General features: G+C 46.8%; 1 protein-coding gene across 6 annotated transcripts in view; it reads right to left on the bottom strand.

Moving 5' to 3' along the window:
* The window catches only part of NCOA1 (nuclear receptor coactivator 1), a 1,112,411-nt gene that overhangs the window by 449,016 nt on the left and 639,773 nt on the right, over window positions 1-23,622 (bottom strand). For all 6 annotated transcript variants that reach the window (XM_085613077.1, XM_085613079.1, XM_085613078.1 and 3 more), the window contains one exon: window positions 8,020-8,186. In XM_085613077.1, the coding sequence (XP_085469203.1) occupies window positions 8,020-8,186 (167 nt within the window). The remainder of the gene's footprint in view (window positions 1-8,019; window positions 8,187-23,622) is intronic.

Below are 23,622 nucleotides of genomic sequence, written 5' to 3'. Positions count from 1 at the left end.
ATGCCTTAAATCTTACGAGAGGTCAGAGCACAGCTTTAGATACTCTAGCCAAAGACACTATCATCAAGCCCTCAGATAAAGGCGAAAATAGGGTCCTCTGAGACATAACCAAACAGGCAGATAGACAATTAAGTACATCAGGAAGCTATGGGACATCTGCTTCTGATATCTTCAAACAAACAATCTCCTAACACCACACCCTTTTAGGAGACTGAAGGGAGCGAGGCCTTTTGGGTACATATGAAGATCAATTTCTACATATATGCAAACCTCCTCCAAAATTTGCTGTCGTCGGGGACCCCCAACCCTGCAGGGCGGTCATGGCTAATACGGGAGACAGCGGTTCCCGCAATTAAACATCAAACAGGAAATGCGCCACACCCGGTTCCTGGACAAGTTGCTTTATTTAAATTTGCACAGGCAGTCACGTGTCAGAGGCACCTGACGCGTTTCGGCAAATAGCCTTTTTCCAAGGTGTGTCCTCTTGAGTGCAATGACCCAGTAGTGCTTGATCACACGCCCCCATTGTCCATCACACTCCAACTCCCACAATGCTTTTCATGAGGCAGTAAGGTTACCATGTGATCCTCGTGATGTTACTCGATTACTGCCTCAAATGTCTCGATGTCAACAGGTAGGTGGGACACAACGGGGGGCTGGTGCACCTACAAAGACACGCGGTTGCCACTCTTTAAAATCAGCGCTGGGTCCAGGACCTGCTTCACAAGGTGATAGCCTCGCTCAGCTCCCTTTCTCACCACCATACACAAAATTCGCCGGCAATCCTCAGGCTTGTGATGGGGAGAGCGGGTCATGTCCCCCAATATAAATCCTCCAAAATTTGCTGTCGTCGGGGACCCCCAACCCTGCAGGGCGGTCATGGCTAATACGGGAGACAGCGGTTCCCGCAATTAAACATCAAACAGGAAATGCGCCACACCCGGTTCCTGGACAAGTTGCTTTATTTAAATTTGCACAGGCAGTCACGTGTCAGAGGCACCTGACGCGTTTCGGCAAATAGCCTTTTTCCAAGGTGTGTCCTCTTGAGTGCAATGACCCAGTAGTGCTTGATCACACGCCCCCATTGTCCATCACACTCCAACTCCCACAATGCTTTTCATGAGGCAGTAAGGTTACCATGTGATCCTCGTGATGTTACTCGATTACTGCCTCAAATGTCTCGATGTCAACAGGTAGGTGGGACACAACGGGGGGCTGGTGCACCTACAAAGACACGCGGTTGCCACTCTTTAAAATCAGCGCTGGGTCCAGGACCTGCTTCACAAGGTGATAGCCTCGCTCAGCTCCCTTTCTCACCACCATACACAAAATTCGCCGGCAATCCTCAGGCTTGTGATGGGGAGAGCGGGTCATGTCCCCCAATATAAATCCTCCAAAATTTGCTGTCGTCGGGGACCCCCAACCCTGCAGGGCGGTCATGGCTAATACGGGAGACAGCGGTTCCCGCAATTAAACATCAAACAGGAAATGCGCCACACCCGGTTCCTGGACAAGTTGCTTTATTTAAATTTGCACAGGCAGTCACGTGTCAGAGGCACCTGACGCGTTTCGGCAAATAGCCTTTTTCCAAGGTGTGTCCTCTTGAGTGCAATGACCCAGTAGTGCTTGATCACACGCCCCCATTGTCCATCACACTCCAACTCCCACAATGCTTTTCATGAGGCAGTAAGGTTACCATGTGATCCTCGTGATGTTACTCGATTACTGCCTCAAATGTCTCGATGTCAACAGGTAGGTGGGACACACGCGTCAGGTGCCTCTGACACGTGACTGCCTGTGCAAATTTAAATAAAGCAACTTGTCCAGGAACCGGGTGTGGCGCATTTCCTGTTTGATGTTTAATTGCGGGAACCGCTGTCTCCCGTATTAGCCATGACCGCCCTGCAGGGTTGGGGGTCCCCGACGACAGCAAATTTTGGAGGATTTATATTGGGGGACATGACCCGCTCTCCCCATCACAAGCCTGAGGATTGCCGGCGAATTTTGTGTATGGTGGTGAGAAAGGGAGCTGAGCGAGGCTATCACCTTGTGAAGCAGGTCCTGGACCCAGCGCTGATTTTAAAGAGTGGCAACCGCGTGTCTTTGTAGGTGCACCAGCCCCCCGTTGTGTCCCACCTACCTGTTGACATCGAGACATTTGAGGCAGTAATCGAGTAACATCACGAGGATCACATGGTAACCTTACTGCCTCATGAAAAGCATTGTGGGAGTTGGAGTGTGATGGACAATGGGGGCGTGTGATCAAGCACTACTGGGTCATTGCACTCAAGAGGACACACCTTGGAAAAAGGCTATTTGCCGAAACGCGTCAGGTGCCTCTGACACGTGACTGCCTGTGCAAATTTAAATAAAGCAACTTGTCCAGGAACCGGGTGTGGCGCATTTCCTGTTTGATGTTTAATTGCGGGAACCGCTGTCTCCCGTATTAGCCATGACCGCCCTGCAGGGTTGGGGGTCCCCGACGACAGCAAATTTTGGAGGATTTATATTGGGGGACATGACCCGCTCTCCCCATCACAAGCCTGAGGATTGCCGGCGAATTTTGTGTATGGTGGTGAGAAAGGGAGCTGAGCGAGGCTATCACCTTGTGAAGCAGGTCCTGGACCCAGCGCTGATTTTAAAGAGTGGCAACCGCGTGTCTTTGTAGGTGCACCAGCCCCCCGTTGTGTCCCACCTACCTGTTGACATCGAGACATTTGAGGCAGTAATCGAGTAACATCACGAGGATCACATGGTAACCTTACTGCCTCATGAAAAGCATTGTGGGAGTTGGAGTGTGATGGACAATGGGGGCGTGTGATCAAGCACTACTGGGTCATTGCACTCAAGAGGACACACCTTGGAAAAAGGCTATTTGCCGAAACGCGTCAGGTGCCTCTGACACGTGACTGCCTGTGCAAATTTAAATAAAGCAACTTGTCCAGGAACCGGGTGTGGCGCATTTCCTGTTTGATATATGCAAACCTGTAGCACTTTGCTTTTTTTCATGTTTCCGAAACAGTCTCCTTGAGCACATCTCCATTTATCTGGATTTTTTCCTAGTACCTTATGTACTCAATTTACCCGCATACTGAAGGGATAGTACTGATTTAATCGCTAAGATGGGGGAGATACCCTGGCAGTCAGATTACACATTGGTAACTATGGATGTGGTGTCACTCTATACATGTGTTGACCACAGTCTGGGGATCCAGGCATGCAGACATTTCTTCCGTGATCAGGCAATATATATGTATGATTTAATGATGTTAATTGGAACGTTTTTTTTTTTAAAGAATATCTTCTTGTTGTTTAATAATGTGTGGCATCACCAAATGATCAGTTCTGCGATAGGCAGTTGCGTTGCTCCCAGCTACGCTAGTATTTCCATGGGCTGGTGGGAGGAGCAGCATGTGTGGACTGAGTAGAATAAGAAATGGACCAAACAAATAATTTTTGGGACCCATTACATAGACAATCTTTTTATCATTGGGATGGTCCTAAAGATCTGTTACATGAATTTCTAACACACATCTCCAATAACAACCTAAATTTATCTTTTGCACACAAGATAGATGACAGGGAGATGGACTTCCTTGATGTATGTGTAAGGATCATTGATGGGGCCGTACACAGGTTTATTCTTGCAAAAGTAAAGCGGGTAATAGTGTACTTCATGCTCGCAGCCACCACCCCAAGAAAGTAAAATGGAGTATTCCCTTAAGAGAATTCTTGAGGGTAAACCGCAACTGCAGCACTGGGTAGGCCTACCAAGAGGAAGAGAATAGGATGACTGATAGGTTCAAGGCCAGGACTTACCCGCAAAATATTTTCATAACTGCTAGTGAGAAAGCAGGCAAGTTGACCAGAGACAGTATCCTCATCAAGAAGGGAATGTAGAAGGATGACCCCAACAAAGTAAGAGTCAGCACTACTTTCAGTAGTGAATCTAACAACATTAAGCGCATGTTCACCAAAAATTGGCACTTAGTGAACTCAGACCCAGTGATAGGAGGTAACGTGCACAAATTGTAATCCATCAGAGATATTTGAGTGCATTGCTACAAGGACACATGGGGCAGTAAGCAGGGTTGGCTGAAGTAGCAACGAGGTTTCCACAAGCGTGAAAAATGCAAAGCTTATAATAGAAGCGAAATTAGTAAAACATCAGTTACCCATGGGGAAGACGGCCAACATCACAAATGTATCACCTGCGGCAATCCTTACTGTGTGTATGTCTTGGTGTGCCCATGTGGCTACCAGTATGTGGGTAGCACTATATTTCCAGTGAAGAAAAGAATACTGGAACACCTCAGGCTGATAAAGAATTGTGATTTCAATTACTCTGTAGCCCGACACTGGTCGAATGAGCATAACCAGAACCCTGACCACCTGTATTTTGTTGGAATTTACAGGATTACCAGGAGCCTGCATGATGGAGACAGAGAGAAGAAGCTTAGACTTCTGTAGTAGGAGCATACTATTCTCCTTGGCAGCAAGTCTCCTGGAGACCTCAACTTGAAGGAGGAGCTTTATGTGCACATCAGCTGGTGTGACTCTGATAGTGATGCAGCTCCCCTCTGCGGGTATTATCTGACGATACATTTCATTCTTATTCTCATGATAATTTGCTTAAATTGAATTTTTCTAGTTTATTCAATTTCAGATAGTTTCATTTAGGTTTTCTTTGGGATTTCTCGGCTGCCGCCACTGTGTTTGGTGACTGTGCGGTCATTTCGTATTCAAGATATATATCTAGGGTATGATGCGTGTTTTTCCTAGGGGTATATGTCTATTTGTGGGCACTTTGATTATTATTTCAATATTTATACAGTTTTTGTTTATCTTCCGAATCGGTAACAACTGGAGCTGCATTAAACTTGTATCCTAACCTCTGCCGTTCTCCCCCATCCTGCGTCTCATGTATGTGGTGAAATCATGAAAGCTAAGGCTTGGGCAAAAAGAACTGTTTCTCCTGTGCATGTAAAAATATATCATTAGTCTTTTTGTCACTTGAGAGCAATCATTTATTTTGAATTTAATTTGATTTTTTGTCAAAAAGAACGAACATATACATAGGTTTTCTATGTCCATTGTTTATGTTATGAGGTGGTGGTGCACACTGGTTTTCAGGCTGTGAGGAAGACTGTTAGGTTAAAAAGCACTGGCAATAAACCCTTCCCAGAAACTGGACTGTGGAGTGCGAGATTATTGTTTCATAACTTTGGCACATTTCTAGATGGATTTTGAAAGGGACTTACATCCGTTTCTCAGCACCAGCCCAGCTTGGAGGAAGTGGCCAGACTTGTTGCACCGTTTGTGATATATATATATATATATATATATACAAACAAACCTGTCCGATGGTATTAAAGTATTTACATGAGCACCAGAACATTATTTTTTGTAGGTAAGTGAAAAAGATAAACTGATTTGTCATGAATTACAAGATGTCGGGCCAAAACTGGGATATGAACCTGGTAGATAGATACATAGTATATTTTCTAAAACTCCTGAACATTGTGTACCAAATTGAGGGTGGTATGACCAACGCCGATCACGCCTCAATTAAAATTCCAAGATGCTTCTCTCTCAAATATCATATGGAGTAAATCGATATGTCATCTTACTCGAGGGCAAGACTATTTTGTCCCAACACATCGAGCTGTTGCTAACTTAAATAAAAGAAAGAACTACTAAAAGAGTGTGAGAGACAGAGAACGTGAGTGTGAGAGGCAGTGTGTGAGAGCGAGAGTGTGTGCGCATGTGTCTGGTGTGGAAGCCTATGGAAAAGGGATAAGACCCTACAACATCAGCACTTCAGGGCCCGGATGCTAAAGGTTTTCTCTGAAGCAAAAACCAGCTGTTTTACACTAATTACAAAGAGTTGTTCTCTGGGAAATCGTGGACAGAGCTCTGCTGCCATTTGGATAGGATTGCACTATTGAAACTACAAGATACACACATGCATGCGAGTTGGAGGCCTGCGGGGTCCTTGGGGGTCTACTTCACTGTGCCTTTATTTGAACAACACACATGATTAGCACTAGGAACCTCAATTCATTATTTTAGGGTGGACACTTGTTTCTTCACACAACCTAGCACTGAACGAAGAGTGCTGATTGATTGCATGTTCATCTTTGTCTTTTTTTCTTAGTTAAGAGTGCCACATAAGAACAAACTGTGACAATGGTGAGGTTCGCTATAGTGATGTAAAACAACATCAATAGAAATGATATCTCATAACCTTTGACCCTGAGAAATAAGCCATTGTACTTTTTCTTGATCTTTTTGAACGCAGTATGTTAATAAAAAGTGATGACAGGTGCAAACATACAACCTTTACACAATCACAGATCAGACTAATTATATGGATGTATGATGGTACATCGCAAACGTTAACATCGTATGTCCTCACATCGCCGTTTTTACATCGCATGTCCCTTTACATCGTAAGTAATCACAACGCACCCAATTACTTCGCATTTCAATTGAAAAGCATGCAAAATACATTCACACCGCATACAAACACCCCGCATGGTTCTAAATCGCGATTTTTACTCTTATGCGCATTTCCCCTGACCCTAAGGCCTAAACTACACTGTAAGCAACGTACTAAACACACTACGACCCCCTAAAGCCTAAAACTCGATCAAATACGACCCTTAATCCTAAACCCTATCCCTTAAGCTTAAAACACTACCATACGCCCCAAAGCCCTAAAACCCCTAACTCTAAAGTCTAAAACACCACCATATCCGACCCTAAAAGCCCTAACCCCAAGTCTAAAACACTACCATATCCGACCCTAAGCCCTAAAAGCCCTAACCCCTAAATCATTACCATATACTACTATTAACCCTAAGCTCTAAAGCCTAAAACCCTCCCCCTCCACTACACTCCCCACCAACTACCCTAAAGCCTAAAACACTACGAGTACATCGTCGTCCTTACCTGTCTCTCGTGGTTCCAGAAGCGCTGTCTCCCCGCCGTCCGTGTCCGTTGTAAGCGCCCGCGATGTAATGGCGCCTCCGATGCAATGGCGTGCATAGTGAACACACGCATTGTAACGACGCGTGCGTTGTGACGACACGCGACGTAATCGCATGCGATGTGATGCATGCGTTGCGATGGTCGTTCGCCAATTATATCATGTGACTAGCTTAGCAGTCCACAGGTGTTGCAAGTAGCAATACAGGGGTTGCAAGGCCTACCACTAGCTACCTCTGAATTACCTCCCTGGATATTAAGCAAATCACCAACAGTAGTAAACTGTGACCTGTCGCACACTGGGTCAGACAAAGCAGCAACCACGAGAGGAGTGGCTCTTCAGTGGCTCTTCAGGTCAGAGTTACGTTTCAGAGACAGCCGGTCAGGTGTATGTAATAACTGATCCCGCAAATACAAATTTGCATCATCCTTAAAAACAACATTGGCAGTGAGTGGTCAATGACAAAACTCTAGAAAGACCCAGGTGTCGATAAGAGACCTTTTACATTCGCAGTGAGTGGTCAATGACAAAACTCTAGAAAGACCCAGGTGTCGATAAGAGACCTTTTACATTCGCAGTGAGTGGTCAATGACAAAACTCTAGAAAGACCCAGGTGTCGATAAGAGACCTTTTACATTCGCAGTGAGTGGTCAATGACAAAACTCTAGAAAGACCCGGGTGTCAATAAGAGACCTTTCCGCCATCCAGCCTCCTAGAAAGTGCAGCTCACTCCTCTAAGTCTTTTACCCTGCTTTGACTTGGATAAAGATCACTTATAAATTACTTGGGTAGTAGGACACTTTTACATTTTAGGAGATGGGACCAGTGTTATCATTGCTATAGAAAGTGGTCCTGCTTTATTCAGTAAATCCAACTGCTTTAGTGGCGTTCAACATTGGTTTTCCAAATATATCACGATTAAAGGTTGGTGGGCTTTAAAGCACCAGCCCCCTGCAGGCTCATAAAAACGATCTGCAGTTTAGCCTTCAATTAAATCTAAGTTTTCGGTACATATGAATATGTGCTACCTTGCTCCATCCGCTTCATCTGCTGGATCTGGTCCACGGTCTTCTTCAGGATTTTACATTTGTCTGGTTTCACACTCAAGCTGTCGATGTCCCCGATGTTTGCTGACAGCAGTTCTGCCAGTTCTTCCAAATACTTATTCTCCTGTTCCCTGCGTCGCTTTTCATTGCTGAAAAATACAAAATTAGTTGTCAGAAATAGGACTATGAATCATGTCCTGCTGCCATCCTGTAAAGACAAATCATATCGCTTTCAATCTCAAGCAGTATAAAGACTGCCTTGTAATATGCTTCTCACATTCCATGTAGAACCTTCAAGACACATCAACAAAAACCCGGTCCGAGGGGTCCCATTAAAATACAGAGCATACAACTACCAGCTTAAGCACGTCAAAGGACATGATGTTCTCGTTGAGAGCCGGAGGTCCTCCAAACCTTTTTACTCTCTTCCTTATGGTGGAAACAATTGACAGTGCCTTTCAAGCATGTGTTATTACATCCACTGTCATCACTTCTAAAGATGACCTATGAACATTTTGCCACAAAATGTCCACTGAAAAAACCTAACTGGCTCAATTTCAGACACCACTGAGTAGGTTCTAAAACCGGTCCAGGCCAATACTTATTTTATACACACGTTCAAATAACATAACCCTCCTCCGGCCCCCAGCATCTCCTTTGCCTCGGGAGCACTGAGGGAAGCAAAGGTGAAGGCCTGATGAATATGGAGGTAATAAAGTGGCGAGGAGAATTGGAGGTAGGCAAAAAGGGTGGAGATTGCCGCATGGGGCAAAAAGTGAGAGGGGGGTGGGGGGAGTATATTAAAACCAGAAAATTCCCACAAACCCCAAACATGGATGAAAATAAAATAAACATGCAGCAATAGAGAGAGGAAAATTCACAAACGAGGGCTAACAAAAGTTTGTCTGTGTGTAAGGGGAGCCGTAGGGAGGATTAGGCATGCAAAAATATATAGAAGTTAACGGAAAAAAAGACAGAAATGTAAACAAACATTTATTCCACAAAATTGCTGATATTTACATCATATTATTCAATGATGAACTACAACATCAGGGGCATCCAAAAAGGTGGATGTGCATTACTTACATCCATGACCACCACACCTTTTATCCTACCTATGCAATCTCTAATGGCGGCCACCAAGGATCACATCATGTTTAAAAGGATCTCCTAATTACAGTCCTGCCAAGTACTACGCATCGGGCGTTAGACTAACGCATTTTAGTGTGGTGATTCGCATCATCGGACAGAAATGCAAAGTCATGCATTGTAGGCATAGCTTCTGCCTGGCTGTAAAGCCGTAGCGCTGCTATGTGGACAGTAAAACTAGTGGCTGGAGTGGTGCTGTGACGAGCACGCTGCTCCCGGCAGGCTTCAGGGGCTGGCTACAATGTTTCAATTATTCCCGGGCACCGCATTATTTTCTGACAGTGATTTGTGTCAGTAGAGGCCGTGCCCAATTTCTATTCTCGCTGTACAGGACCTTACGTCCCGCTGCCGCAGAAAGCGGGAGGCTAAAGGTTTGGAACCCTGGCTGGGCAAAGGACACTGTTCTCACAGTCTCGCGGTACCGTGATTGAATCCTTGCGACCGCCGCTGGAGCTCAGGCACACGCTACAGTGCTGCAGCTCAGCCTTGAATGCAGCCGCGCCGAGGGAGTGCAGTAGGTCGTTGTGGCCTGGAGAACTCACTCTATGGAGGCAGACGGCCTGGTCTTAAACAGCATTTTCCAACCACTGCTGTTTGTTTCCGTCAAAGTGCAGGTAACATTTGATTTATGTTTTTAGCGCGGCTTGCTGCAAGCACTTTAAATCACACAGCGCCCTGGCTCACTTAGGTGCAGCACTCAGTCTTTTCCACCGAAAGAATGCCCGGACCGGTGCTCTCTGCCCTGGCGGCTGTTAGTCCACAACTTTCAAGTGTGTTGGCTCAATAAGAAAACTCATCTGGGACGCTGCCTTTGCCGGTGTTGGGCACATAGCGGTGCATCGACTCGGTCGTAGACCACTTGTTTCGGGGTAAGTTTGTTGGGGCCTCATACAACCTGTTAGGCCCCCAGCGCCGGGACACCTCTCCGGAGGTAGCTGTACACTTTACAAATGCTGGCATTTACCTTTACGTTAATGCCTTTCCATTTCTGGTGCTTTGCAGCAGCTAACTTAAGAGTTTCTTATTGCTCAGATGGGTGTTATTCTGATATTAGTGTTTCCCTCGTCTTCATTCATGGATTTTGCTTGTGAAAAAGTGTCACTCATATTTGTGGACATGTCACTCACAATTACACTGAAAATATGAATATGTCACACATACCAATCTGAAACCTTGGCAGCTATGTAATGAAACACAATGACCTAAAACACAATATGTGCCACTACCGTAGAGCACAATAAACTCCCAGTAATCTCCACGTCACATCAAATATTTCTGAAAGAGGAACCAGATCGCTATTCAACCTCAGACCTAGTACAAAATTAGCCTTGCAGTGTGCGAGCTACATAGCTGTTTAGGAATCAAATGTTGATATGTGCAATGAGAACCTTACTTTACGAATTGTAATGATGGAAATTCAGAGGTCAGTTTAATCTTGTTCTCCAACAGCCTACATGGTAAGTTAGATCTATTTTACATTATGGTATTGTTAGTGACTCACGTCACACCTACCAGGCTTTAAGGACTGGTATCCCAACAGATTATAAACATCTGGCTTTGTTCATTCATTTAAACTTAATTTGTCTTTCGGTTATTATTAAATGTGCCTTGATGTTCAAGACGAAGTCAGAATTTTTATAGACTCAGTCATCAATAGGCCATGGCAGGTGGCTGGAAGGATACATTTCAAGTAAATTACTTTCCCCCACAATAAAGCAAATGCAAAATTCGGCTATTTTTGCCACATGATAATATTACTATTTCCATAACATAGCCCTGTGTAAGGCAGGCCTAGCCGCCTGAACCCTAGGTGTTGAAAATGACTGAGGTGACACTGCTTGGAAAAATGTACGGGGTACAGGAACCAGGGTAAGAATGCGCCATGGCCAGCAGGGGTTTGGTATAATTATTTATCTCTGTTTTTAGTATCTCCTCTCCAAAGCTATCATTTATTACACCACAGTACTTAATCAAGGAACACACTCTGGGCATTTCCCCTAGAAACACAGTGAATGGCCAACTCCTCCAACAACCAACACTCCTACCAGTAATTTGAATTGCTGAGGCACCTCTCCCACCCATTTCACTAGTGGTGTAACCCATGGCCATGACTTTAAAGCTGTACCATGCAGAAGGAGAATGCCAGGGGCTACAGCTTTGTGTTCCTCAATATATTTTTTGATTTTCTAGGTCTATGAAGCGAGTACCTAGATACTGCCTGTGGCCAGGAACAGAATAAACAAACATACACAATATTCATAAAAACCTAAAACACATATATGACCAAGGATAGTATTTTTTTCATCTATGGTTGCTGTGTTCCAGGTCTTCTTAACAACAGGGTAAAGTGAGCTACTTCACTACGCCCATATGTTCCAAAAACGGAGTCACAAAGCATGTTCTTCTGCGGCTAAGGTGTCTTTGAGAAAACAACATGAGTCCTAACGGGCTGAGTTTTTTTCAAAGTTTCTATTTCTAGTACAATCAACCCATACACCTGTGTCAATGTTTCTTCACATTTGATCTACACAAAGTTTAAGATGGGAGCATAAAGGTGGTCATTAAATACCCCTTTACTGGTCAAATCTTGATATGGCACACAGGACAACTGGCCACTTGCAAGTATTGTCTGGACTAAAACATTGGGTAATTTTGAAACTTTTTGTAGTGATTTTGTAGCTCTGATTTATGGTTAATGAAGTGTGAATATAAGTGGGTCTTGCTTCACAATACTGTGTTGTAATGGAGCAAACCTATCATTTATGATCTTCTCATGCACAAAAACATCTTCCGATTCACTCATACTGCAGTACTTCTAGCCAAAATGCTATTGAAGTTGACCAAAATATCACCACAGTGCTCAGTCATTTGTTGATTTTACATTCAGCCCCTACATTTCCCCTTTTTACTGTCATGTGCACATTGAGTGGTTATAGCCTTAAAATGCATGTTTGATTCTATTTCATTTGCTCAAACTCCCTTTAGTGGTAGTAGGGTCACTTTAGGATGTATAGTGATAGGCCATGTTGCTTATCATATCTGGTCTCGCTTTCTAGTTGGATAACTCTATTGGTCAAGTTTCATTTTTAAATAATATATAAAACACACCAAAGCCCTTTCTGCCTATGATAAATCTTGCCTGCTCTATATAGTTGGAAGCAAATCTGTTTGTGGCCTTCACTGGGAGCATTAGAGAAGCACAATCTATCACTGAAGACCATTCATCCAATCTTGCGACTAACTGATATGCTCCCAGTTAGGGAACCCTATTTTTTAATGTTCGCTGTACAGTTCACAAAGCAGTACACATTTAACAAGGTAAACCTGTTGAGGTTTGTTACAACTGTCTGATTTCTGCATTAGCTTAGCAATATGCCCTTTTCCTTTTTATTTTTAAAACTACATCTGAGACTGTGGTATTTCACTTCATCATTCACTACAGAACTAGTCTCACCTGTATGCGCCTCACCTTGATACAGCAATATAATACCACAAGATGGGGTTGCACGCTTATGGTGGTTACTGCAGACCCAAGTAAAACCTTGATGTTGTCAGTCACTTTCACCGACTAGGAGAGTGCAAAGTGCCTTAGCAGTGAAAGCCTAACAGTTTATAAGAAATCTATAAAATGTGAAAACAGCTGTCAAAAATTGTGTTTCTAATTTGAGAGGGGAGTGATCTCTATCAAAGTAATAAACACAATTTGGTTAAGCCCGAATATAGCTCTGCCAGAAAAACCTCATATGGCAGAAAGTGCAAACAATCCCAAAACCAAAATGTAAGTTCAGCCATACCAACAATTTTAAAGTCAAGAAAACAACAATTCACAAATTTAAACAAACAAATAGAGACAATATCATGTTAAAAAAGACGCCATGATTATTAAAGAAAGTTAAAAGGAACCAGGGATGTGACATTATGAAGCTTTAAGGCAAACAAACACACCAAGAAAAAATGTCATTGTACCAAATAGTGCGAACTTGACCAAGACCTGAAAGGAATTTCAGTCTGACTGGCCCCAGTCTAAGATTTCACCTAAGCACATACTCTCCAACAGCTAGGAAAGGTTATTTGGGTCAGTCCTGCAGCACCTAGCTCCTCAGGGCAGGTTTCTAGACAGTGGCCTCTCTACAGCCAAGTCTCCTTCAGGGTCCTAGTCTCTATGCTGAGCTGTGCCCTCTTGCAGTCAGGAATCCTTTTGCATTTTGGTGTCCCTGAAATAGGAAAATAATAAGAGGCCAACCACTTGATCCCTTAATCCTTTGAGACCAGGTCTTGTCTCTGGGTGACAGCAGGAGTCATGAGTCCTTGATAAGTCCTCTTCAAGAGTCAGGAGTCTTTGTTCTTCCAGCAGCGAAGACTTCTGGTGAAGTATTCCTAGTTAGAGAAATGTTCTGCAAAGGTGGTGACTGATGTGCCATATTTATCCTGTGCACTAACCAATGAGTGGTGAAATTCTGGTACCCAATCCTATTTTCGCACAGCCCTTATCTCCTTTTGCAACACTTCCTCTTTGCCATACTATAAAATTACACAACAGCCCATTTGAATATGACAAAATCCTTTGGCCACCAGGCACTCCTGTTTTCAGATGAGCGTTCCACCTATAGGACAGGATCTAAACTGGTTCTCTCTTCTGCGTGACCCAAGCCAGACTTTCTAGGAGGGTCCCTGGAATGAATAGAAGTCCTCCCTGGCATCTCCAAGCTGAAAGCGGTAATGGTAAAGCTGCACGTTTCTGTCATCTCCTGATATCCACTCTCAGACAGCGAATTGCTGCGAAGTGGTCAGCAGTTAACACCCATCTGCTTTTCCTGGGCTCAGAGGCATCCTATAGTTCTGTGAGCTAGATTTGTTAACTGTCCTACCCAAGGATATGTATTCCAATTGCGACATATGATGAATGGCAGAGTACGTTTTAAGCCAAGAGCCCATAGTACAGTATAAAATTACCACTCAAGTTATCAAAAATCCGAATTCACCATTAACTCCAGTTTTTAAAATTAAGTAGGAAATAATGATTAAGCATTTTTCTAGCATTCTCCTAGGAGAAGAAAGTGAATAACGATTTTAATTCATCTAGGCCTTTTCAGGGAAAATCCTATCAAAGCCTACTCTCACTTTTCACTGTGAGAGCAGCACACAATTCTCAATATGTAGCATGCTTTCTTGTTATATATGAGTAACCTTCCGTGTGGGTTTACAAGGCACACTTAGGATAACTTATGAATATACAAAATAATGCTTTTCCTGCAAGTACAAAGGCACATTTTACTGTCATGCATAACTGAAGTGCATTCAAACAGCAACAAAGCGGTTCTCCAAACAGACACACATTTTTGTCATATATATGGGTGGTGCAAATACACAGTGCAGCCCATATATGTCATTTAACATCCACCCATAGTTGTATTTTCAGCGACATCTACAACGTTCGTAGAGCACATTTACATAGCAAGATTTGGCAAATCTAATTTTACCAATACCATTTTAGGAGCAAAGCACATACTGTGGCACCGATTAGCAGTGTCACAGCAATCAGGGTACGGATGCCAGCAAAAACCGGGTCCAGAAAAAGGTGAAAATATGGAGTGGCCAGGCAGAATTAGAGAAATTGAACTACTATGAGAATATAACGATCACCCACATGACCATGACAAATCTAGGGAAATGTTGCAATATCTTGAAATACACAGAGGTGGTACTGAGTATTAATTCTACAATGCACTTCACGCTTGAGACCATCCAATTGATCTTGTAAATGCCGGGAAAGATACAGAGTTTAGCTACGGTTACACAAAAAAAGAACTCTACACAATCAGTCTGGGGCTGAAACAAGTATGAACTCAGAACCAGTGCTTGAGGACCTTGCCAGGATCTCAGCCTTATAGCTGCATATCACACAGATGGCAGCAGCCCATGCCTAACCCACACAGCCTTAGCAAACAATTGACACAAAGGGCTTACTAGGCAACTCAGGCAGTGGCCTTTTATATTTGCAAATCATTGGCTCGGGTGTGCTTGTTCGGCTCAACTGAACCATAATTATGACGCCCAAAAAACATAGATTTCTTATAAATGAAAACTCAAGACTGAAAACGAGGTATCCTGGTGACAAGTCGTCGTTTGGTAACCATATGAATGAACAACATATGAGATGTAGAAATATAGGCTTGTCTAGATAACTAGAGAAAACGTCCCTTTCTTAAAACATGTAATAGTTGACTGCCAACGATCCTAAATTACACCCATAGCCATTACATCCTAGGAGGTAAGATAGGAAGGTGATGTAATTTCCTATGACGACACTTTTTGAAAAATTAACTTCTGCCCTGGGAATGTTGAATTGTTTATAATGTGCCTGCTTACCGTTATGAAGATTTTTACCTACTCATTTTATGTGAATATATGGGTCTTTCTTTTTTTTTGAAACCGTTTATTACAAAATTCAAAAAAATATATAAAGATGGGCCTACAACCTTCAGGCCGGCCGCTAGCAAGCAAGAGGAGCATATGATACAAACAATAGCGCGCATGCCGCGGCAAAGGGAAATGCACAGGAGTTAGAAGCGGTGGTAGCCACACCATCCGGGCCCACATAACGGTTTCATTTTAATATAAATAACAACAAAAGAACAAATCCACAAGGCAACCCACAATCGGAAACAGCAGCATGTGCTCCCCTAGTGGGGGGGACCCTACCAATCCATAGGAGTAGCAAGGGGGGGGAAAAAGGTCAAGACTGGGATTAGGTGGACTCAGTGCCCGGGACCGGGGAGATAAACTGGCTAAGGGGACGGGGCCGGTGACGGATCGGGCAATAACGGCGGGGTACAGATTCCCCCGCGGTAGGCGTTCCAGGGGCCCCATACGTTCACCCATGTCCCAGGCTTACCTCTCGCAACATAAACCACCTTTTCCCGAAACATGCACCAATCCATGTTATCCTTCCATGCCGAGACAGTCGGCGACCTCTGGGAACCCCACAGTTGAGCAATATCGCGTTTGGCCACCATATATCCCAGAGTCACCCACCGCGTCTGCGGCACCGAGTATATGGGTCTTTCTTAATGCACATTAATTGCACTGTCGAATGATTTGTTTGGTTGCATTTGAATTACACTGCATTCTGCAACCTCTGAAAAGGGCACAACATTGATCATTAATTAACAGAGTTAACTGCTTTTGACTCAGCCAGCCCTGCCTGCTAAATGCTGTGTGCATCTAGAATTATTGATTTCTTTTAGACTATCAGTTATTCGATTTAGGAAAGACTGTTGGACTCCGGGTGAACAACTGCTTGTTCTTAACCATCTCGACCTCTGTCCTGGAGAAAAGGCTTTGAGGGGCCGCCCAGCTGACATTCTAAGAATGTATGAGGGTTTGGCATATCCGCCTATTTTAAAGGTAAAAGAGAGCGTATCTGGCCTTCAAGACGTCTAGTTTACACTCTGACCCTGCGCATTACAAGTGAAAACAACATGGCAGCTCAGGTGGCTACGGTAACGGAGCCGCTGCCCGCACCCCACCATGTCCAGAGGCCGGTGAGCCCCTAACACCTTATTTTACAAAAGAGATTTCAAAGCATACAGGCATGGAGTGTGTGGTGCTTAGTTCATCGTTTATAACCTCTTTTTTAGCCCTCTATCTCATTGGCGAGGAAGGCAACACGAAGAGGGCTTTGTAAGTGAACCAGTGGGCATCATCATGAAAGTGTGATGTCAAGTTTGAGAGATATGTATATATGTCTGTCTAAGGTATTTGTGTTGTACAAACCTAACTAAAAGGCAGCAGAGAGTTGAACATGGTCAATCACAAGCATAAAATCAGGGTGTAAAAGGAGAGGAACTGGGTTATAAACAGTTCATGTTTTGTGATGTGGGGTTCTTCAAACACAAGAGTCTTCAAATCTTTCCTAAATTGGAGCTGCTTGAGGGCAGTTTTGATGGACCGGAGCATGCTCCAGATCCTGGGTGCACAGATGGAAAAGGCCTGCTGCCTTGTTTATTTTCTTTTTTCCAGTTCTTAGTTTCGAAGCGAGAGCTACTACACGACTTGTGTTCCTTGAGGGTGAGGCTGGTGTCCAAGGTGAATCCAAGTGACACGGCATCCAGTGAAGGTTGGGGAAGGGAATGATTTCCTATTCCTAGAAATAATGCCCTCTACATTAATATTTCCACTTGACAATGTGAATCTATATCGCCTAGATTAACAAATGGATTGAAAATAACTCAGTTGATTTTTGTTAAGTTTGAAATCTGAAATTAGAGTTTGCAGACATCCTAACGCACAAGTTACTACTTGTTTAATGATATATCTGTAAGAGACATTAGTTAGTGATAGATTCCTTACCTTAGAATGATCCCCAGGTGTCAGACTGGATCCGGAAAGTTTTGCTAGCAGTACCCCTGCGCGTCAGTAGGTGGCGTCGTGCGGCTCCACGTCCGTCGCTGGCGTCGAAAGCGCCGCGATGACGTCACAAAGACTACTTAGGTGCCACCCATGAGCGCTGACGTCAGTTCTGTACACGACTTTCCGCACCAGAAACGCAGAGCCATGCAAGAAACTGACCACTGGTGCCGAGAAACTAGGGCCCTGAAAGGGATGACCTTAACCCTAGAAATCAGTTCACAGAATGGGGAGGATGGGTGGGGCAGTAAGGAATCTATCACTAACTAATGTCACAGATATATCGTTACACAAGTAGTAACTTGTGCATATGAAAGAGACACATTAGTGATAGATTCCTTACCTTAGAATAGATACCCCAGTAATACCAACCCCGGTGGGGAGTCTGCGAACAGATTACACCAGAAAGTCACGGAGAACAGAACGGCCAAAGAAGTCATCTCTCTGGACTTGACTGTCAAGGCAGTAATGCTTGGTAAACGTGTGCAGCGAGGCCCACGTAGCTGCCTGACAAATGTCCTGCAAGGGAACGCCGCGTCCCAAGGCAGTAGTGGCTGCACTCGCCCTGGTAGAATGGGCACGTAGCCCCACAGGAGGCTCCTTCTTAGCCAAGGAGTAACATGCTTTGGTGCACAGAACGACCCACCGCGAGATGGCTCGTTTGTGCACAGCCTGACCTTTTTTGGAGCCCACGTAGCCAACAAAGAGCTGATCATCCACCCAGAACTGCTGTGTACGCTTCAGATAGAACGTGAGCGCACGTTTTGGGTCCAGACGGTGGAGCCTCTCCTCCTCCCTTGAAGGATGCAGAGGCGGAAAGAAGGTAGGCAAAGTGATGGTCTGTCCGATGTGAAAGAAGGACGGGTCTGTAAAACCACCTTGTCCGGATGAACAGAAAGGAAAGGAAAGGAGGTTTGGAAGAAAAAGCCTGGAGCTCACTCACTCTTCTGGCAGAGGTGATAGCTACCAGGATAGCCGTCTTGAGAGTGAGAAGACGTAAAGGACAATTATGAAGGGGCTCAAAAGGAGCGCACATCAGATAGGTCAAGACAAGATTTAAGTCCCACTGAGGCATTATGAATGGCACGGGAGGAAACGTGTGTGTTATGCCTTTCAGGAAACGGATAACAACCGGGGAAGAGAGAAGGCTGATCTGGAAGCCTAAGAAAGGAAGAGATGGTCAAAAGATAACCTTTGAGAGTGCCCAGAGCAGAGCCCTGCTGGACCAAGGATAGCAGGAACAGAAGGACCTCAGAAAGAGGGGCAGAAAGGGGATCCACAGACTTTGCTGTGCATCATGCCACAAACCTGTTTCACCGGCAGGCGTATACCGTCTTAGTGGAGGGACGCCTGGCTGCCAGAATGACATCACAGACTTCGGGAGGAAGATCGAAAGCTGTCAACTGTGGCTGCTCAATCTCCACGCATAGAGGTGGAGGCTGGACAGGTTCGGGTGGAGGACCGTCCCCTGGTGCTGCGACAGAAGATCCTTCCGAAGAGGCAGTCGGATCGGGGGATCGTTCGCCATGCTGAGTAGCTCAGGATACCAGTACCTTTGTGCCCATCCGGAGCCACCACGTCCGAGTTCAGACGCCATTCGTGATCCATCAAGCACCGGCGGCTGAGTTAGTCTGCCCTGGCGTTCAGAGAACCTGCCAGGTGTTGAACCACCAAGGTAATGCCGTGATGTTCCAGCCATGTCCAGAGGTGCAGAGCCTCCTGACATAGGGTCCAGGACCCCACCCCGCCCTGTTTGTTGCAATACCACATGGCGGTGGTGTTGTCCGTGAACACCTGCACCACACTTCCCCAGACAGAGGGAAGGAATGCCTTCAGTGCAAGACGGATCGCCCGAAGCTCCAAAAGGTTGATATAGAGCCGGGACTCCGCTGAAGACCAGAGTCCTCTGATCTCCGCCTCTCCCAAGTGGCCTCCCCAGCCCAGGAGGGACGCATCCGTCACCACTGTGTGCTCCGGTTGGGGATGGGAGAGGGATCTGCCATTGACCCAATCGCGATTCGTGAGCCACCACTGCAATTGTCGTGCAGTGCCCTCCGAGATCTGGACATGATCGGACAGGTTGCACTGATGCTGCGCCCACTGGAACTTCAGGTCCCACTGCAGAGCCCACATATGCCATCTGGCATGTGTCACCAGCAGGATGCAGGAGGCCATCAGGCCCAGAAACCGAAGGGTCATTCTGACTGAAACCTGGGACACAGGCTGAAAGATCGGAATCATAGCCTGAATATCCCGGACGGCTGTTCGGCAGGATAAATCCAAAACCTCGTTGAATCCAGAACCGCTCCGATGAAGGGGAGCTGCTGAGAGGGACTCAGGTGCGACTTCGGCACGTTGATGGAGAACCCCAGCAAATGCAGGAAGTCGGCCGTAGTCTGAAGGTGGTTTACGACTGCCTGGGGCGAGCCCGCCTTTAACAACCAGTCGTTGAGGTAAGGGGAGACTGACACCCCCGACCTGCGCAGGTGAGCTGCGACCACCGCCATCACCTTCCTGAACACCCGAGGGGCGCTGGTAAGGCCGAAGGGGAGCACGGCAAATTGAAAATGCTCCTGGCCTACCATGAACCGCAGTTAACGCCGGTGGGCCGGCAGGACGGGGATGTGAAAATATGCGTCCTGCATGTCCAACGCTATCATCCAGTCTCCAGGGTCGAGGGCAGCCAGGACCTGAGCCAGAGTCAGCATTTTGAATTTCTCCTTCCGGAGGAAGCGATTGACGTTCCGGAGGTCCAAGATGAGGCGCAGGCCCCCCTTGTCCTTCTTGGCGACCTGAAAGTAGTGCGAATAACAACCACTCCCTACTTCCGGCCCAGGAACGCACTCGGCTGTGACTTCCTGCTGGAGAAGTACCAAGTGATCCCCCGACATGCGGTGGCACCGAGGTGGCATGGCCGGAGGGTAGGACTGAAAGGGAAGGAAGTAACCCCTGCGGATGATCTCCAGCGTCCCACTTGTCCGATGTGATATCGCGCCAGTGGGGGAGGTGGTGGCGGATCCTGCCACCCACCGGCGTGGGGTGCGCCACAAAGCTCGGATTAGGAAGGTTTGGAGGTAGAAGCAGCGGGGGCGGAGGTGGACTGACCCCCACGCTGATTCCCAGACCCACCCGTGCAGAAGCCGCGTCCGCGGCCACACTGAGGCTGGTTCTACACAGGCTTGCTGAAGGAACGTGCCTCTTCAGTGGCCAAAAAAGGAACGAAAGCCAGGAGTGGCCAGCTCTTTGCAGAAAGACCCAAGGACTTGACCGTGGCCCACGAGTCCTTAAAACGCTCCAGTGCACTGTCAGCCTTTTCTCCAAACAGGCGAGTGCCCTCAAAAGGCATGTCCATGAGCGAGCTTTGGACATCTGGCGAGAACCCAGTAGATCTCAGCATGGCGACCAAGCGCCACGATGCGCCACAGTCGTAGAAATCGCCCTACCCAGTGAGTCCGCAGTGTCTAAACCACACCCAATGGTGAACTTAGCCGCATCCTTACCCTCAGCAACCGCTTGGGACAGCACAGCGTGGGTTTCCTCAGGACCTGCGCAACCGTATCCCACACCGCGTGGGAATAGCAGCCCAATAAGCAGGCGGTGTTCACTGACCGCAGCCCCAAGCTGGCCGAAGAGAACAACCGCTTACCGAACTGTTCCAGCTTCTTAGAGACCTTACCAGGCGGAGCCGTGGGAAAGGCACTCTGCGACGTCGAGGCTTGGATAACCAGGCTCTCAGGCGTAGGATGAGTGGACAGAAAAGCAGGGCGGTGACGCCTGGTGACATTCTTATCCACAGGGGCCCCTGTGGCTGGCCGCGACCAAGTGCCCAACAAGACGTCCGTGAGGGCATCGTTAAATGGGAGTAGGGGCTCACACGAAGTGGACGCCGTCTGGAGCACCTCAGTGAGGAGATTCGTTTTAAGGGCCACCGTAGGGAGGTCAAGGTTTAGAACCTCAGCTGCCCGACGGAGCACCATCGTGTAGGAGGCGCCCTCCTCCATGGTAGGCGGGGGAGAGGCAAACCCCGGGTCAGAGGAGACGTCGAGGTCACCGGCGTCCTCCAAGTCGTCCACCCAGTCCTGCTCGGAGTCACACTGATGGGCAAGAGAGTCCTCGGACCCCTCCCAGTCGTCCTCCACCTCTGTCACATAGGGAACAGACCGCGGCGGCAGAGCTGGGGTCGGAGAAGGAACAGACGGCGTCGGAAACGGCACCGACCGGGGCTGAGCCGGCGCCGCGTCCCAGTGCGGATCCCAGGCCGCAACAAAATGGTCCTGGAATCGGGGCAAGGGCGAGACGAAGGGCACACACTGCGGTGCCGGGGTCGGACCCAGCAGCGCTGGACCTAGTGGCGCCGGGGTCGGAGCCAACGATGCAGGATCCTGTGGTGCTGAAGCTGGATCCACCGGCGGCCCAACAGGATCCGGACACAGGACCGTGGGGCCCGAAGGCGTGCCGGCGGGAGCCCAAGGCCTAAAGAGGCGGTCCATGGTAGTAAGAAATTCTTGCACCTGTTCGGGAGTCGCCGACGGACCCGGATAAGGCGGGTAGGCCGTGGGACTCCCAGGCTCCTTTGGAGCCACGGGGGCAGAATCCCTGTCCCCCTCGTTCGTATCCGGGGAGCGACGGGGGGGGACGTCGGAGAGTGAACTCGCTTCTTCGACTTCTTTTTGTGTCGTCTCTTACCCGAATCCCAGGGCGAAGTTGGAGCCTGAGGAGCAACGGCTGCGGCCCCGCGAGCGTTCCTGGGAACGGGACCTGGAACGGCGCTGGGACGAGTGCCGGACCTCAAGCAGCTTCCGGCGCCGCTCCCTCAAGGCCTTCGGGGCCATGGCCCGACAGTCCCGGCAGGACCGTGAGTCGTGGTCGGTCTCCAGGCAGTAGAGGCAAACATCGTGGGAGTCCGCCACTGACATATTGCGACGGCAGGCCCCACAAGACTTAAATCCAGGCATCCCTACTTGCACCAAGGAGAAAACGAGACAAAGTCTCAAAAAGGGTAGTCAAAAAGTGACTATGGTACGTACTCTAACCAGATCTGCGCTTGCTGGCGCGGAAAAAGAAAGTACTGACGACAGTGCGCATGGGTGGCGCCTAAGTAGTCTCCGTGACGTCATCTCGGCGCTTACGACGCCAGCGACGGACGTGGAGCCGCACGACGCCACCTACTGACGCGCAGGGGTACTGCTAGCAAAACTTTCCGGATCCAGTCTGACGCCTGGGGATTATTCTAAGGTAAGGAATCTATCACTAACATGTCTCTTTCAGATATAAAGATACACAAGCCTTTTGCTGTGAATAAAATATGTTATGTTATGTATGTGTCCAATAGTTACAACAACATTGTATAAATAGAAAAAACTTTTTGCGGCGCTCTTAGCTGAGGATGTATATATTAAAAGACACATGAAAGGCCCATGGACCTGGGTAATGGAAGAAGGCTGAACCATTCCAAAAAGTGTACCAACAAACCAGAAGGAGTTTCAGACACACGTTTAGGAAGACAGCCACATGGATAATGTGATGGCCACATCTTACCACCAATAGACTACCTTCAAGATACACTGGCAAGAGACTATTGACGAATAAAGGGTCCTCATTTCCAGCTTTACAATAAAGAGTCCAACCAAAACCATGAACTGTATCTGTACTAATGCAAAAAGAACACATGATGCTTAACAATGTCTAACATTCACCCTCAGTAAAGAGATATGGGGCCAAATCCAATGTTTTTTTGCTCAACATGCCATTACAGCTTAGACCCAGCCATATGCAAATCAGTCTTGACCATGCTTCTCATGGGAACAGTCCAGCCCGAACTGCCAGGTCAACTTCTCTATGGACCAGAAACAAGCATCCTGGTCCTGGTTTCGGGGTATCACCCCTCATCAGCCAGGATCCAGTGGAATAGTGAGTACCGGAACGACAACTGGGCATACTCTTCCCACTATGGGTGACAAAAGCAAAAAGAACAAATGATGAACGGTATGCTGAACAATGCAAACATTCACCCCTAGTCACAAAGAT

This window comes from Triturus cristatus, chromosome 6, assembly GCF_964204655.1.
Source record: "Triturus cristatus chromosome 6, aTriCri1.1, whole genome shotgun sequence".
NCBI lineage: Eukaryota > Metazoa > Chordata > Amphibia > Caudata > Salamandridae > Triturus > Triturus cristatus.
The sequence above is the reverse complement of the archived record's forward strand: the minus strand, read 5'-3'. Positions and strand labels throughout refer to the sequence as shown.